The following is a 19,193-nucleotide window of genomic DNA, read 5'->3' as shown; positions in this document are numbered from 1 at the left end:
CAAAGTAATTTATTGTAATGATTTTGATAATTGACACAATAGTTTTGATAATCATATATAAATATGAATATTATCAGCTAAATTCTAAGATCTTAAACCACAGCCAGACCAGAGCCATAAGCAAATTAGTGAAAAAGCATAACAGTTATATAATATTAGCAGGCAAATATATGACTATATGACTTTTAAAGAGGTTAACCTCATTTCTTGATTCTTCATTTTATGTATAAGATGTCATTGTTATAAAGATGAGGTATCCCATACTTAAAAAAAAAGGCTTTGGAAAATTGTAAATATGGGAGATAACTCTTGTTTACTTATGAAATTTTTAACATAAGGTGAACACTGCATTTTTTGTACTACTCATGCTTGGTTACACTATGAATTAGTTGGTTTTAGTTAAACTGAACCACTTGTTTTAGTATATTCTGCATTTCATACAGTTTCCCATTGATGGATGCACGCAGGTGTTGTGTACATGGTTTATGCTTTGTTGTATGATTTGTTTTGACATCAAAGAATTTTTTATTACATATTATTGCATTTATTTTCAGGTAATGGAGCAGGTAGTCAGACTGATGGCATGAAAAATGAGAAAAACAGAAAGATATTTATTTGTGTTACAAAATAAGAATAAAGGCAAACAAAAATAGGTGTTTATTTCAAGTCAGGTAAGTGATATTTGTTCATTTACTTCTAATTGACATGACTTTGAGATATAAGAGGACAAGTGTTATATTGTATAAACAAATCAGTCATGGCTCATTATCTACTTATGATATACATAAAGACATACATCAGTTCATGTGTAAAAATAAAAACTGTAGATGAAAATAACACTTTATAAATAGTTTGTGTCTGCAGTCCTTTCTTCATCAGGAACTCTCAAATTCAGGCATACAAGCCAAGGAAGTCTAAATATTTGTATTCTTAAGGAGTTATATGATCTATAGGGACTGAAAAAGAAAAAGCCAAATTCCTCTAAATTCAACTTTGATGGAGGGATATGGAACCTTATTTTTTTTTATATTTTCAATTGTAAAGTTTGATATTTTTGCAAGATTTAACTTTTGAGATTTCTAGGTCCAAACCTGGTTGTTAGATTTCTGATTCTGTTCTATCACAATCAAATTTAGACAAGGGAATAAATTCATGATTTTACCTTAATTGCTAAGACAGCAAAATTTCCCAGTTCTCTGAAGCTGGATTTATAAGCACTCTCAAATGATTGAATGATGAAGTTGAAATTCAAGGCTATATTTGACCAAAAGTGAACCTTGTCCTTTGCACAGACATTGTACACTGTATGTTTTGATACATAATCATGAAATAAACAAGTCAGCACATACATTAAATATATCTGCTCTTTGGATCTTCAACATTTTACAGGGTTTGTCTGAAGGCTTAGCTTTCAATATGATGCAACAGGCCACCATGTCTAATTTTTCACCTTGTATTTCTGTATGTTTGTTCAGTATTATTACACAACTCTACATCAAATTACATAAAAGCTTCCTTTCATGATTGAATAATTTTGCAGATTTTGTTTGCCATTCCAGAGTTATTGGACCTGATTCATAAAACCATGATTTTTTTTTTATTATTGGAAATGAAAATGCACTTATTCCTGAAAATTGTACAGTGTCTTTGCTTAGGCATATGCCTTAATTTTTTTTTTAATGGAGATAACTTGTAAATGTGGAAGTTTATTTAAACCTCACCAGTTTTTTGTCTAAAACATGTAACTTATGTTGTTGGCAAAAAAAAAACAAACAAAAAAACACTACCTACCTATCCAACCCTACAAGGCTCAGGTAAGCCACATCAAACAAAGAATTTTTTAAGGGTGGCCTAAATCAGGACTTCCTGAAATTTGGTATCAAACTTCATGTGAGCATATTATTTACAAGTATACCATGTGATGTGTTTTCATATCAATCAATTATCAACTTCCTTATTAACAAATACTTATAGTGGGGGTATCATTTTTACTGACCAATAAATTGTAGCTCACAGTTCATCTTGTATAAAGTTAAGGCAAATATAAAATTAGCAAATAAATACATCCACCTGCATTTGCATTTGGTTGACAAGGAACTTTGCTAGCCTGTACATTTTACTAGAAAACTATGCAGTTAGATGTATGTTGAAGATTCCTTTGTTTTCCATAGAAAAATTTGCTATATACAGGGTATGTAATTTTGTGGTTTAATCATTTGCTACTAGATCAAAGTTACTAAAATTGATATTCTCTCAAGTATTAAGTTTCATGGTTTTCCCAAACTCTATGAAATATTGGTATCTTTTAGTATTAGTGAATACACATTATCTGTCCAAAGGGATCTAAAAATAGAACTTGCTGTCTTAAAGGACCACCAAAGAAACAAAATAAAAGTTGTGATTCTGTCAGGATTTCAGGGGTTCAAATTAGTGTGGGTCCAAGGTCAGGGACTTGTCTTTTCTAGAAGATCTTTTCTAGAAAAGGATTTTTCATTTTTGAATTACAAAAGTCAAGGACTACCATTCTTTATACTGATGCTTGATACCTGACCATTAGTTTCTTATGGTGGACCCTTCACTTAAAATTTCAAATGGCCCTGGAGTCCTGGACCTTTCATTATTTAAAGCAATTTTTAACCCTTACTGTTAAATACAGTAATAGAAGTACATGTATACAATTGATTTCAGTGTCAGTGATATAAATAATAAGTGAGTGTTGGCATCTATGTTGTTAACAGTCTACAGGTTGGGGAATTCGTTACATGTATGTGATAGATTATTCAGTATAGAAATGTTTTGTCTAGATTGTTAGGTATTTACATTACCACAAGCTCAGCTAGACTTATTCTCATTGCCAAATACTTAAACTTTACATCGTTTACAAAGTTCAGCAATGTTTGTCAAGGCCATATCATTACATTTCATTACAACATAACACATGTATGTTTTACTTGTGTTGAACTTGTTACAGTGTTATACTTACATTGAACATGAAACAACATTCCAATTGTAAAAATTTATTTCTATTTTAATAGCTAATACATTGTATATGAAGCACACCATTCCAATTCATGATTAGACAGTGATAAAACGATATAAAGTTAAAAATGAAAAATAGATATGAAGATTTAATTGAAACTAAATTTGAAAACATTGATGATAAAAGTAAATTTTATCTATATAAAAAACTTAAAAAGGATTGCAAACTAGAATCTTATCTAAATATATCTAATTTTCAGATAAGGAGATTGATCACTAAATTTAGACTAAGTGATCACTCCCTCTTAATTGAAAAGGGGAGATATTTTAAAATCCCAAGAGAGGAACGACTTTGTCATAAATGTAAAATACTAGAGGATGAGAAACATTTTTTACTCTATTGTGATTATAATAAAACACTAAGAAATGCCTTTTTTGAACACATATGTACTGAAAATAATAACTTTAATAATTTAAATGAAGAAGAAAAAATTCATTATTTACTAAATCCATCAACGCCTTTACAAACAAATAAGTTAGGATCCTTCTTGAAAAAGTCATTAGAACTGAGGGCAGGGGACTCTTAACAACTTGTTTGTTTTTATAAATTTTGATGCTGTTTTTATTGTGTTTTTTTTTTTTTTTTTATATGTATGTATATATGTTTATTGTGTTAATACATGTTGGTCACAAACTGTAAAGTTTATAAGACAATAAAATATTTGATTTGATTTGATTTGATTTGATAAGTTTTATTCAATTAGCTAAGAAGTAGGTGATTTTAAACATGCTAAATGTTAAAACACACCTAATATCAACATCAAATATTTTTCCATAGAATTTTGTATATTGTCTAAGATATTGTTATATTGTTTTAACCAACTGCATTTAAGATAGTAACCAGCTACTGTAAATTCAGAAATTATTGTGCGGTTTTTATTAATGCGAATAATGCGACTGGGTGAATGTCACAATAATAAGAACTCACGTTATGATATCCAATACATATAACTGTATGCAGATTTTCCTATAATCGCAATATCTCGCATTTTTGTCTTTCTCCAAAAATCTCAATAATAAATGCATGCAATAAATTCTGAATTTACAGTATTTGACAGCCCAAGCTAGTTGCTTGAATTAAAGGGGATAAATTTTAGTCAGTACCAGTATTCTTAATACTGGATATATGTACTAATTTCTTTTCAAATCGTTATTTTTCCATTGGAAACAATAAATCCAAATGAAGGGGAAATTAAGTACACAACTGATTTTTGTCGAGCCTGGGACTTCTGTTGCAGAAAGCTCGACATAGGGATAGTGATTCCGGCGGCGGCAGCATTAACTAACTACTTAAAAACTTAATATCTCAGAAGGTAGAAGACCTGGATGCTTCATACATTGTATATACCGGTAGATGCCTTATGTTATGAAGTTTCCGTCTGTCATATGTCCTTTGTCCTTGACCTCATTTTCATGGTTCAGTGACTACTTGAAAAAAAAGTTCAGATTTTTTTGTAATGTTGATTTCTCTCTTATTATGATTAAAAGGATAACTATATTTGGTATGTGCATACCTTGCATGGTACTCATGCCTGTCAGACAGTTTTCACTTGACCTCGACCTCATTTCATGGATCAGTGAACAAGGTTAAGTTTTCGTGGTCAAGTCCATATCTCAGATACTATAAGCAGTAGGTCAACTAAATTTAGCGTATGGAATGATTGTAAGGTGAAGATGTCCAACTGGCAGGTGTCATCTCACTTTGACCTCATCCTCATGGTTAAGTGGTTAAAGTTAAGATTTTTGTGTTTTTGGTCTGTTTTTCTAATGCTGTAATAGTTCAGCTATATTTGGTGTATGGAAATTCAAATATTTTACGATATACATGTCAGTCTGGCAGGTTGTATTTGACCTTGACCACATTTTCATGGTTCCTTGGTCAATTTTAAGTTTTCCTGGTTAAGTTTGTTTCTTAGATACTATATTTAATACATCAACTATATTTTATCCATGGAATGATCGTAAAGTGTACATGTCTGTCTTGCAAATTTCATCTGACCTTGACCTCATATTCATGGTTCATTGGTCAATATAAAGTTTTCATGGTTTGGTCTGTTTCTTGTATACTATAAACATAGGTAAACCATATTCAATGTATGGAATGATTGTAAGGTGTAAATGTATTTCTGGCTTGGTTTATCTGACCTTGACCTCATTTTCTTGGATCATGTTGAGTTAATGTGATACTTGTAGTAAAACTTTATATTTAGGGCTATCAACATTAAATCAATGGTAGTAAAGCATGCGAGACATTTCAGCGTGTGCACTCTTGTTATAGTTTGTTCTTGTATGTTGTGCTGTTACACCAATGTCCAGGTTAGAAGAGGGTTGATCATTCACAAACTTGTTCAACCCAACCATATTCTTAATGTGTCAGTCCAAGTCAAAGAGCTTGTTACCAATTTAACAGTGCAGATATATATTACTGACAGTGGATATGTTTTTAAATTGACCAATTGACTCTCCAGTCACCTATCATGTTGTCTTTAAAACATAGCTTTAAGTAGTTTGACATAATGATAATAATGAAATAACAAGCGTCAGAACCTTTCTGTAGACATTGTATCCATTGTTAGTACAGTACACAAGAAACATAAGGAAATCATAAAAAATTGTGCAAACCAGCAAGGTATGATAACCATAGATTTTCATAGGTCTTGCAAGACCGTACTTCACATTTAATTGATTGAATATAAATTGTAAATGGATTGAGGTTTATGTTAAACCCTTTTCCCCCTCCCTCCCCATGGACTAGTTGGCATACTGTGTCCATAATTTCTTTAATATAAATAAAATCAGATTCTGTATTAAGAAATTTTTTGATATGTAGTTTGATATTTATAATGCAAGGCCTTTTATAGCCGATTATACTGTGTGGGTTTTTCTCATTGTTGAAGGCCATACGGTTGCCCATAATTTCTTACATCCACTTTATTTGAACTTTGGTGGATAGTTGTCTCATTGGCAATCATACCTCATCTCCTTATTTTTATATTGTACTGTTTAAGTGATTTTCAGAATAGCCAGTCAGTTACTTTCTGTTTGACATTTTTTTTAATCAATGTCTAATAATGAGTGGGGGTATACTTTGTACAAAATTGCTAGCAACTTCTTTTTCCAATAGTCATTATCTATTTAATTTACACTTTGTCAGTATCATAAGGTTTGTTAGATAATAACAAAAAACTCTGTAAAATGTTGTTCTGTTCAATGAAATTCAGAAAACTTTAGATCCAATTAGTAAAAGTCCAATTTGATAATGGTCTAAATGAATATTTTGCTGCCTCATTCCCCAAAACTCTCGGAAGTCAAAATCACTGTGCATTGATAATAATACTGTCATGTTAAGGTGGAGTACAGTTATACAGAATGCTTACATGACTAGCTTTTAACAAATTAACATATTAACAAAATTGAGTTTTTCTCAGGAACAAACCCCTATAAACAGCTGGGTGTATAGTTATATCTTCTTATACTTTGATTTAAAAGTGATCTAAAATTTAGATGGCTATTAAAGAAGCTTTAATGTTAATGTTACACAGCTCATCATTGTTAAAAGAAAAATGATGTAATAGAGGCTCCAGAAACAGGGTTAAAGATAGTTGCAAATACTGAATGCTCTATCCGCTTGATTTCAAATCTTATTAATAATTTATCAACATCATTTGTTTGACAGCCTGAAAATGCATCATATTGCACTTTATATTTTTAGCTTGTTCATTTAGCAATTTATTTGTTTAATGCATATATATATATATATAAGTTTAATGATATTTGGCTGTTTGAAATACATCTGCTTTCTATTTGAGACTTCATTCATGAATACCTACAGATAGGAACTAGTCAAAATATATGGCAAATGAATGATATGACCTACATTTCTTGGTTCAGTGATCATTAATTAACATTTAGTTAGTTGAAGGTTGTTTTGTACATGTATGTTAACATCAAACTGATTCATAGATATATCAACAATGAAGTACTAATATAAAATTCATACAGCAGTTTTTTCATAACAGTCTTTTTCAAATTTTTCCTCGTCTTATTTATGTTATCTCAGGCATGATTTCGATGAAAATTTCATTAATGAAAACTGATTTATTTTTATTTTTGTGTATATTTAGATTATATTATTAAAATTTCAAGCGCAAAAAGTGAAAGTTTACACTGTTGAGGAAGTACAGAAAACAATTCAATTCTGGTCCAACATGTAAAAGGGCAGATAATTAAACTTAATCGCTTCAATATTACAATATGTTGTAAGCTCAACTCCTCAAATACAGCTCAACAGATATTAAAACTTTACACAGTTGAAGAAATATAGATTCCACCACTGCATGAAGGTATTTCTCCACTTGAGGCAGTTACATTTTAAAATTTATAACGGGAGCCTTGCCCAGCCTTTTTTAATATTTCAAATTTAACTATTGAGAGTGGAGAAATATCGTAATACATGAGATATAGTGGTGGAATCTGTTTCTCTAATGATTTTTAGATGATATCTTAACAAGTTTATCCTTCTTCTTCAAAGATTTTCAGAAAGTTGTGTTCTTTATATGTCACGTCATCAGGCATGGGTGCCTTTTTTCATGACGTCACAATAGGAAATTCAGAAGAAGAAATCAAGAAAATTTGACGTTGACGTCATAATTGAAATTTGACTAATCATTTGCCAAGAACAAAGTTTTTTCTAGAGATGGTGAATATTTTTCTCCCAACAATCGAGACATGTGAAAATAGCATGAAAGTTAGAGAATACAACAGATACCTTTGGGGATTGGATATACATGGTACATTCTCCATATACTAGATAGAACCTCATTGAACATTGAAAAGATAAACAAATTTAATAATAAAACAACAGTTGATTTTATAATTATAGACCAATATCATGGGGAGGGATAATCTTCTTTCCAATGACTAATTCACCCCAGGATATTGATGATAAACAGCTGTATGTATTTTTTTACCTTGTACTATAACCAGCTGAGATGTTTTTATGGTTAATTATAAACAATGCTGAGTCAATATATTAGAAAATAAGATAATTTTACATTCATCATTGAATAACAACGAAAAATGAAAATTTAAGGTTCATTTTCATGAGAAAAGATAGATGTTAATGGTGGATATCCAGGATTTTCAAAAAGTGGAGGTCAGGAGTGTCTTAATAAAATTATTCCAGAAAAAAGCACTGAACTCATGGCCTTCATTTACCTCAGGGGACCAAGAACTTCATGCTTAGGGCTTTCGTTTAAGGTTAAGGTAAGGTCAGGAGATCTTGGTTTACTTCAGGTCATGGTTTTATTGATTTGTTGTTAGGTTAGGTTTAGGTTAACCCCTTCGCCCCCAATCACGCCTGTAGTCATGATGGCGACCACCATTCTTTGATAGCCAGTATGACCCTCCATTCTTATTATATACAAAAGTCATTAACTTCATGAATCAGGATGAGTAAATTTGCATTTGAAAAAAACATAATTACTTGGCTTTATGTCAGTCAAAGTTAACATACATCGTCTCTCAACACATTTAACCCTCACAATACAAAATAGAAGATATACATTTAGCTTTATTGGACAATCAATAAAATAAAAGATATATGATTTTCTCTGAGGTATAAATTCTAAAGCTTCATCTTTGAATAATCAGACATTTGTTGAGCAATTATTATCTGATTCCTGTTTTAAAGATTAAATCATATATTTCAATTAGTTGCATAATAGTACTATTATTGCTTGTAGACTAAGTGACTACCAGTCGTTCATATAACTATGTTTGACATTTGCAGGGAGATCCCTTTTTATACTACAATTTCGTAACCTTTAATTTCAATGTTATAATTTTTGTTCTCATTTATAGAATAACTTAATTGTCCTATCTATGATTTTAATCTATATTTTTCATGGCGAAGATAACTTTTAAGCTGCAAAAGTATAGATTTATATGTATGCAGATTTTCCATGAAAAAATAGAAAATCCTAGGCCAGGAAAATTTTGAGGGACTATTCACTTCTTTTTCAATGCGATTTTAACTGCATGTACTTGTTCAGACAAAATTTAGAGGCATTTTATAGATCTTCCTTGTGGATGTTAGAAGATAACAGTCCATAAAAATGTTGTTGATTTCTTAGAAACAATAAATTCCAGTCTTTTTCATGTGCTTTCAAGATTGTTTTTTTAGATAAGACTATCTATACAGATTTCTGAGTAATGAGAAAATTGCAGAATTGACTAATGATTGCTTGTCTTAGGAATGTTCATTTGATAAGAGTACTGATTAATTGTCCAAAAATTTGCCAACTTGAAAAGTAATATAGGATATTGTTTTACAAATTACACAAAAACTGGCCATGGCATTGCTTTGATATGCCAAATTTTGTTTACATAGAGTTGGTAAGAAAAGTTTACAAGGCTCCACTCAATGGTGCCTCATGAGATAAGAAAATGAATTGTAAACAGTTATAATGCAAAGGTCATAACATGCCTGCAGAAATAAATGAAAATAAACAAGCAGATATATTTCTAGGAATTTGAATGTAAACAATATTTTTTGGAAGGTCAATCACCTTTATTAAAAAATAAAAATTATGTAACTAGAACTTAATAATTACAATACCAAAAATTCTAGTTTCTACAGTTTGATATTTATATTATGCTAATTGGACAATTACTGAGACCATGAAATAGATTTGGTTCCAGATAATTGATTTCATAAATGGACACAAAGGAATGCCAACTGAAACAGGATTAATATCAGAAATCTATGATAAATATTGATGAGAGTACCAATTAACTTGGGCAATAAATACAAGTTGTAAGTCATTTTCAAACATTCATATTATAGGGATTCTATTAATAGAGGAACATTACATGCAACACATGCCAGATGTAAATTTTTGTTTTATGAACTTTATATATGTATAATATTTGAATCATTTATTTGATGGAAGAGACTAGATGATTGTTTTAATAGCACTGCACTTTTCATTTTTACCAAGCACGTTCTATAAAGTTTTAGAGTTTTGAACAGTTTTATGGATTTTAGCGCCATAACTTGTTGACATTTTAACAAGTTAATAGATTTTTCCATTAGAAAAGTGCAAACAACAAAGTACTTTTTGATTTATTTGAAAAATTAATTAAGTCGAAGGATTAAATTTCTACATTCTGTAATTATTACATCATCTTATAAAGCCTCAGTGAAAGGGTGAATTTGAAATTTATAGCTCTGACCAACACCTGCCACCATCAGAACAGCCGTGTGCAGAGGTGTTTAGAGGTGTTGTAGTATAAAGAGCATGTGATCTGGAATGAGATAATTGGTGAACAGAACATCAACATTTCTATACATGTGTGGTGTGTGCATATCTCCAAATTGACTTGTCATTGATTAATATATATTTGTGGAGAAATGCTACACTTATGTAGAAGGAAAACAAACAATGATTGATGTATCAGGCTCCTGTTAGAACCTGATTACACAAAAATTTCTCAACATTGTGGAATTTTTTCATCAGATCTGACATAGTGATAAGAAAGATGGTATCACATGTAATTTTTTCTTTGTCTGACATCTTCAGATATGGAGTGATCATGTTTTATATTTAGATATTTATTGTGATATTATTTTGTGAAAATTGAGATTGAAGGAAGTTTGAAAAGGTGAATTTTAGGGTTTTTGTTTTTTGTTGCCTGTGAGAAAGTCAACACTTCCTGTGTCAGAAAATATGTTTATTTAACATTTTTTATGTGAACAGTGATCTGAAAACAAACAATAAAAGTTTTTTGGCGAAAATTTGCAGTACTGTAAAGTGAAATAAATTGTGTAAAGGATTCTGTAACTGGTTGGAATCATGGGAGACTACAAGAGGATGTGGGAAGAACCTGTGGGCACTGTAAAAGTACCACTATATAACAGAATGAACTTTGCTACTGTTCCTAGAAAGTCAGTCAATAAAAAAGCATGGTAAGTGTTGATATCTTAAAATTGTTTTGTAGTTCATCTGGCCCAAGTCGATGTAACTGTAGCAGTTGCCAAGCATGTGCACCCACCAAGCACCCAGGTCCCGAAAAATTAGAAATATTCCATAAAGCTTTCTATATTTATAACAATCATGTTAATCTTTTTCTACTTTTATATACCAAGTGAAAATATCTTCAGGCCTGAAGCCTTAAAAACATTTTTAAAAGAACATTAACATATGTACAGAACACCATAAACAGATAAAGATGGATTATGAATGCTTGAAGTTCAAATGCAGATATTTAGTCCATATATGAATGTACCATAAAATTTTTGAAGATTATTATTGTATGCTTGGTATGTGAATTGCATCATCTTGAAAAGTTAATCGTGTTCTACTTCAAGCATATATCTTCATCATGTTCATAGAAATGACTTTGGAAATAAGGGTCAGCATTGGTATATCTTATATCTTTCTCAGTTGGACAAAGTTTTTTAAGTCACCAAAACTTTTTTATTTTAAACCTGGAATTTATTTCTGCATTTTACCTACTAATACCCTTGATACCTGTTGTTTTCTAGAAAAGTGTTAATGATTTCACTTTTAAGTTGCCATATTGTAGCCTTACAGAAAAGTTCTTTAAACCTTAAATCCTACATGTCCTAAGCAAATTGTTGACATGGTTTACTTACAGTCATTCAAATGTAGAACTACAAACATGTGACAAAGTATTTCAGCTATCATTCAGAAATACAGAGGGATTTCAAGTCATACAAGAGCCATTAGAAAGACTCAAAAAAATTGTTTGAAATTTGTTGGTATCAATAACAATCCCTGAAACAAATGAAGGATGTCTGCATTGTTTGATTCTTATAATGCAGATTAGGTAGAAAGTTAATTTTATAATCCTTTGACTTTTTGTCTCACCTTGACAGAGTCAAAAAGCGAGGCTTAGGTGCACAAATTTTTTTTGGGGAGGGGTCAATTCGCAACAGCATAGTGTATTGCACAAAAGCAAAAAAAAGGGGGGGGGTCAATTTGCAACAGCATTGTGTATTGCTTAGGTATGCTGTTTTCGGCGGCAGCAGCGTAACAAGGTATTAGTTTGTGATTAGGTCAGTTTTATGGTGAACCACTAGTGGTAGGTCAATAATATTTGGTATGCAGTTCTTTTAGCATTGGAACATCTTATTTCTATGGTAATTATTTGGCCCCTACCCATCAGTCATGGTCTATCGATTTTGAACTTTTACTTTTTAAACATGTATTAGTTTGTGATTAGGTCAGTTTATGGGGAACCACTAGTGGTAGGTTAATGATATTTAGTATGTAGTTGTATGAGCATTGGTATATCTCATTTCCATGGAGATTATTTGGCCCCGCCCCCTCAGTCATGGTCTATTGACTTTGAATGTTTTGCTTAGTTTGCATGTATTAGTTTGTGATTAAGTTAGTTTAAGGGGACCATTAGTGGTAAGTCCATGATATTTGGTATACAGTGCACATCTCATTTCCATGGAGATTATTTGGCCCAGCCCCTTCAGTCATGGTCTATTATTGACTTTGAATGTTTTGCATCTATTAGTTTACGTGTTAAAAGTTTGTGATTAGATCAGTTTAAGATGAACCACTAATGTTAAGTCAGTGATATATGGTGAAAAAAGTCTCATTTCTATGGAAATTATATGGTCCCACCCCCTCATCATGGTTCATTGACTTTGAAACTTTTACATAGTTTACAAGTTAATGTTTGTGTTTATGTTTGTTTAAAGGGAATGACTTATGATAAGTCAACGGTATTTGGTGTGCAGTTGTATAAGCATTGGCACATCTCATTTCTATGGAGATTGTTTGGCCCTGTACCTTCAGTCTTGGTTCATTGACTTTGAATATTTTGCATAATTTACATGTTAAAGTATTGCTATTTTAATTTCAACATTTGCATTATCAAAATAACAAAAAGGTAAGACATATCTCTGTGTTAACAGTTTATTTAGACTAAGATGGAGTCTGTGGGAAATACAGATGGTTCAGCATGTTTATTTAAGGAATCAGAAAAGTGTTATTATTTTCATAGCTTTCAAAGAAACCTTTTTTATAGTTGACCTTAGTATGAATCATGATTTTGAATTCAAGATGACTCTGCTTACGGTATGTAATTTTTAATTAGTCCCCTACCAACGAAGTTGAAGGGGACTTTAGGTTTGCACTCTGTCCGTCTGTCTGTCCGTCCGTCTGTCCATCCGTCAGTCCGGCAAATCAGTTTTCCACACTTTTTTTCTTCGTTCTTGAAGATATTGATTTGATATTTGGTATATAGTTTTGCCATGACAAGTTATAGATCAAGTTCGAATTTTGTTCCAGTTTGATGATTTAGTCCAGAGTTATGGACCATAACTCTGGACCATATCTAATGTTAGAGTACTATGTTAAACCATATTTCTGTACAAAGGGAGATAACTCATTTTTTAAAAGACATTCTTTGGTAAATTATTTGAAGAATTTTTTGGCAGGTTTGTTTGTTATTTTGTATAAACTAATTTTCTGGATGCTATATATATATATATATATAAAAAAAAAATTATGAAGTGAAATCCTTTAATTAGATAATAATCTACTTTTATTAATGTATATATTACATGTATTACATTACATTGTGTAGATAAAAATTGTTGACATTTTATAGATAAGTTACAAATCTTTATCATGTTTATTAGTTGTGACAAATAAAAGAAAAAATATTTGGAACTATTAATTATATTTGATTATAATTTGAAAATAGATATACACTATATTACATCATATCTAATTTTAGAGAACTATTAATCATATCTAATGTTAAAGTGTTTTCCACACTTTTTTTCATCATGCTTGAAGATATTGATTGATAATTGTTATATAGTTTTATCATGACAAGTTATATACAGATCAAGTTCAAATTTTGTTTCGGTCTGGTAATTTTGTGCAGAGTTATGGTCCTTGGAATTCACTCATTTAATCAGTTTTCCACACTGTTTTTAGTCATGCTTGAAGATATTGACTTGATATTTTCTTTTTGTTTACACCATGACAAGTTATAGAACATGTTAGCTTTTCGTTCCAGTATAATGAATTTTTACCCAGTAAGGGACTATGTATTGCCATGCAATACTCTCAGAATGCTTGTTATTTTACATATACCTTGTTTATGGAAACTGGTATGTAAACATTTTATTAGATTATGGTTCTTTATTATAGTATGTGAGGTTTATTGCCAGTCCATAATCTATGAAGGAAACCGCAATCTTCCAAAATTTACAAAGGAGTTCTATTGGGAAATATGTTTCAGCTTATTTGATGTTTAGCATAAGTGTATGGTCTAAAGAGCAGTTAAACTGACACAGATCAGGAATACTTCAGTTTTTAAAACATCTATAATTTTTTAATCATACTTAATATTATAAGTTATATGGTTAGCTACTGACCACTGTACGAACCATAGAGGGTTAGTAAAATCCATAGGGGTGAGGCCAAAGGCCAATACTAACCCTCTATGGATGCGTAAGGTGTTAGTAGTGAACCCTATAACCAATTTATCGCACACAGGACTTTTTCTGCTAAGTTATGTATAAAAATAAGCAATGAAATACAAAAACATTTATCGATGACGTCGCCATTAATAGTAAACGTGACGTCATGAACCCCATATGAAATCTACTGACCCCATACGGATCCATAGGGGTCACCACGTGACGGCGTTAAACCAATCATAATGTCACAATTTATCCAAGGTGCGATAAATATATATATATTTCTGAAGTATATGTCATTTATAAATTAAGTGCTTTTTCATTTCAAAATTATCCTCAAAACTATAAACATTTCACATTCAGGTTTGGCTATGCTTAAAATTGATGTCAGACCTGGTTTTAGTGTATTCCTTGAGTGGTATTTGATGTCTAAAGATTTTAGAGTATGTTTTAGTCAGAAGTTATTGTGACAGCCATGACAGCTGGAGGACCTAATATATTTACAAATATTAGTCCAGTTATTGAATGGTGGTGTTTATGTTCCAAACCAAGCATTTCTAACCTTTTACCAGTAAATAATAAGAGTAAAAATTTCTGTCAAATGATCGAAATATACACCTCTGATTAACAAATAAGAGACTGGATAATGAGGGTGGTTACTGGATTGATGCCCAGTATAGGTGTGAACTGAGTGTAACCTGTAGCTAATTAAAAACACCTTAGAACTATCTACCTGGCTGTACTTTGTAATTGGATTAATTATCCTGTTATTTAGTGAGGTCAGTTGCATAGAATAGAAGTATTTACATGATTTAGATCAGGTCATAGGATTTTTAACAGAAATAACATGGCAAAGGACTGCATATAGCACTGCCTGTTTATAGTAATTCTGCATAAGACTGACACTATCTCTGAAAGAATTGTAAGTGGCATGGCAGATTTTTAAAAACATGGCAAATAATTACTGATAGTTACAGCAATGTTAACATGGCAAATTGCTTACACACTAAACATTGTAAACCATGTGACAAATGTTTGACACATTATTCATTGTAAGCAATGTGGTAAATGTCTTGACACATTATACACTGTTAGCAACATGGAAAATGGCTGACACATAAAACATTGTAAATAATGTAGTAAATGTTTGACACATTATTCATTGTAAACAATGTGGCAACTGCCTGGCACATTATACATTGTAAACAATGTGGCAAATGTCTGACACAGTATTCATTGTAAACAATTTGGCAAATGTCTGACACAGTATACATTGTAAACAATGTGGCAAATGCCTGACACATTATTCATTGTAAACAATGTGTCAAATGTCTGACACATTATACATTGTAAACAATGTGGTAAAATGTTTGACACATTATTCATTGTAAACAATGTGGTAACTGGCTGACACATTATACATTGTAAACAATGTGGCAAATGTTTGACACAGTATACATTGTAAACAATATGGCAAATGTCTGACACAGTACACATTGTAAACAATGTGGCAAATGTCTGACACAGTATACATTGTAAACAAAGTGGCAAATATTTGACACATTATACATTGTTAGTAAAATGGCAAATGATCAAACTTTGTCCACATATTAGTTATTCAATTTAGGATTTCTCCTTATGATTGTCAATGTAAAAGAAAGAACATCTTGCAAAATGTGTTGTGTTCAAAAGCCTAATACAGCATACTGGACAATAGTTTGTTGAGCTTTGCTGGGCTGAGTGTTCACTTCATATTTTCTCTTAAACTTCCCAGGCTATATACAGCTGCTCAAGAACTTTGAAATCTTCATTTGTTGATGTCTAAGATCATAGTGAATTCATGTAATAACATAATAAATTCTTCACAGGAACCTTACACATTAAGGCTGTTTTGACCTGCCGAAATATTCTAACACTCACATCAAAAAGATTGTGATATCTGGTCAGGAAAGTCTTAGATGAGATAAATAGTGCTATAAACTATCACTAAAACTCATTATTACAGTCAAATAACTTATAAACTATTTATGTAAGAAACTAATGTATGAGTAATAATCATTATCAGTTGGAGGTTCATCAAAATGTACTAAATCTTTTACTTGATCAATATAAGATTGTAAGATGTATAGTGAGTCAGACTTTAATGCATACTGGTGATTTTTAGACTCTGACCTACAGGCACTTATCTTATGAATGTGCTAATAATTATTAATTTTGAGAGTGTTTTAATCAATATTTTTTGTTTGGCATAAGAAAAATGAGTTTTCTGTGAATCTCAAGAGGGAGCAATTCACTCTAATTGGCCAGAATTATGTCTCCCCGTTAAATGAATTGACCTTTCAACTTTTAGATATTTTTATGGCATTGACAACTGATATTTATAAGGAAAATGTAGTGATAAAATGTAAAATGTAGAAATATGGTTATCAGATTATAACATTAGATCAACATTGAAAGTGAAACAAAGGTGAACCATTTTGTTGACTGATTCAATCCACAAAAAATCATTCTTATACTGGTAAAAGCAATGATAAACTTATTTTTTTAACCTATAAAATGAAATCAAACAGACCTAGAAAAGTCAAATTGCAAGAGGTTGCTATCTATTTATATCTATGTTTATGTTTATATCGGGTTATGTGACCATCGGCAGTCTTTGGAGGTCATCTTGATGGTTAATTAGATGGTGTCCAGCCTTAAATACACACGATATGCTGATATATATTATCAATTCCATGCATTGTTAATTGTTTATTTCAGACTTATTGTGATTTGGATATATGTTTTAGTATGTTATAAATCAAATATGAGTCAAATTTGTGAACATGAATTTGACAGCTTATGCCCCTTTAATCTATAATTAGTCCCCTACTGTCAAATTCGAAGGGGACTTTAGGTTTGCACTCTGTCTGTCTGTCTGTCCATCTGTCAGTCCGGCAAATTAGTTTTCCCGACTTTTTTTCTTCGTGCTTGATTTGATATTTGGTTTATTAATTTATCATGACAAGTTACAGGTCGAGTTCAATTTTCACAATTTTAGCTTTTCTCTTTGTTCAGTTAAAGCCCTTTCCCTAGAATTAAATGTTTGATGAAATAATTATTAATTAGTAGATTTCTGTTCAAAGGGAAATAACTCATTTTTGAAAAGACAAAATGACATTTTGGATTTTTTTCCTTTTCTTTGGTAAATTGTTTGAAGAATTTAGTGGTAAGTTTGTTTGTCATTCTTGAAGATATTGATTTGATAATTAGTATATAGTTTTATCATGACAAGTTACAGATCAAGTTGGAATTTTGTTCCAGTCTGATAATTTGTGCAGAGTTATGGTCTTTGGACATAGAAAATTCACTTATATAATCAGTTTTCAACAGTTTTTTTCGTCGTGCTTGTTAATTATATGAGACTACTTAGAATAAATAGAGATAGAGATAGGAAACTCAAAATGCTGGTTTTTTACCCTAAATAAAATATTTAAAGTACTGAAACTTAATACAAAAGATTTGACAAATAATACTGTTTTTAAAAATAGTCGAATAAGATATATTATAATCAGCAATCTGACTCACAACTACAAAAAATCAAGTCTGGAGCTGTGGACAGTAACTGATGCTTTTCAGTAATATTTTTGTTCCAAATTTTGTTCCCTTCTATCTTGAAACCAATCTTACCTAAAATATAAAAAGTAAAATTACACAACTACGTATCAGTGCTCATTGTTTAAGTATAGAGCAGGGTAGATATAATAAACCAAAAATTCAAAGAGAAGAATATTTTTGAAAATTCTGCACTGAAGAAGAACATTTCTTGATACCTTGTCATGAACATAAATATATAAGGCAAACTTTTTATGCCCCACCTAGAGGCATTATGTTTTTCGGTCTGTGCCTCCATTCGTCCGTCAGTTCGTCCTTTCAACCGTCCGTCCCGTTTCCGGTTAAAGTTTTTGGTCAAGGTAGTTTTTGATGAAGTTGAAGTCAAATCAACTTCTGAAACTAAGTACACAGATATGATCTTTCTAATTTTAATGCCAAATTAGAGTTTTGACCCCAATTTCACAGTCCACTGAACATAGAAAATTATAGTGCAAGTGGGGCATCCTTGTACTATTGACACATTCTTGTTTCCAATCTTATGGTTTAGATTTGAAAGATTCACATAATAATTATTTTTCAGTGTCTAAACTTTTAAATCCACAAAATATTATTGAACATAATTGTTTATAGAAATTTATTAGAGATGAATTAGAAATAAGAAACAATTTTAAATTATGTATTATATACATGTAAAACTTTGAAATGTTGTTTTGTATATTATCATATGATTTGTAATGGAGAACACTAATGTAATATTAGTTATCTTTAAAAAAGAATCTGAATAACTACTGGGTATTGTGCAAAGAATTAAGTGAACTATTTTATATAGCCTTTCTTTGTTTTTCTTGAATACAATTTTTTTAACCCAGTAATATTTTTCTGTAAGAACATTGTGGTTAATGTTCTTGTTATGATTTTTGGTTGTTTTAAGATCCAGTTTTGCATTATTTTTCAATGAATGTTTATCAGAGACATAATTTCTTCCATCCACTTCATTTGGACTTTGGTGGCTTTTTGTCTTATTTGCATTCATACTTCATTTCCTTATTTTTATATAGATAAACAAGTTATGACATACATGATA

At 30.8% G+C, this 19,193-nt stretch overlaps 1 protein-coding gene across 6 annotated transcripts in view; it reads left to right on the top strand.

Moving 5' to 3' along the window:
* LOC127715639 (kelch-like protein 5) overlaps positions 1–19,193 on the top strand; it is a 90,996-nt gene that overhangs the window by 8,350 nt on the left and 63,453 nt on the right. For 4 of the 6 annotated variants that reach the window (XR_007988513.1, XR_007988512.1, XR_007988511.1 and 1 more), the window contains exon 1: positions 10,188–11,008. Coding sequence is in view for 1 of the 6 variants with exons in the window: in XM_052221750.1 (XP_052077710.1) it covers positions 10,896–11,008 (113 nt within the window). In the remaining 5 variants the exon portion in view is untranslated. Of the gene's footprint in view, positions 1–554; positions 672–10,187; positions 11,009–19,193 lie in introns of those variants that run through there. The other 2 variants (XM_052221755.1, XM_052221754.1) reach the window with 1 other exon arrangement.

Source organism: Mytilus californianus, unplaced genomic scaffold, assembly GCF_021869535.1.
Source record: "Mytilus californianus isolate M0D057914Y unplaced genomic scaffold, xbMytCali1.0.p SCAF_9, whole genome shotgun sequence".
Lineage (NCBI taxonomy): Eukaryota > Metazoa > Mollusca > Bivalvia > Mytilida > Mytilidae > Mytilus > Mytilus californianus.
The sequence above is the reverse complement of the archived record's forward strand: the minus strand, read 5'-3'. Positions and strand labels throughout refer to the sequence as shown.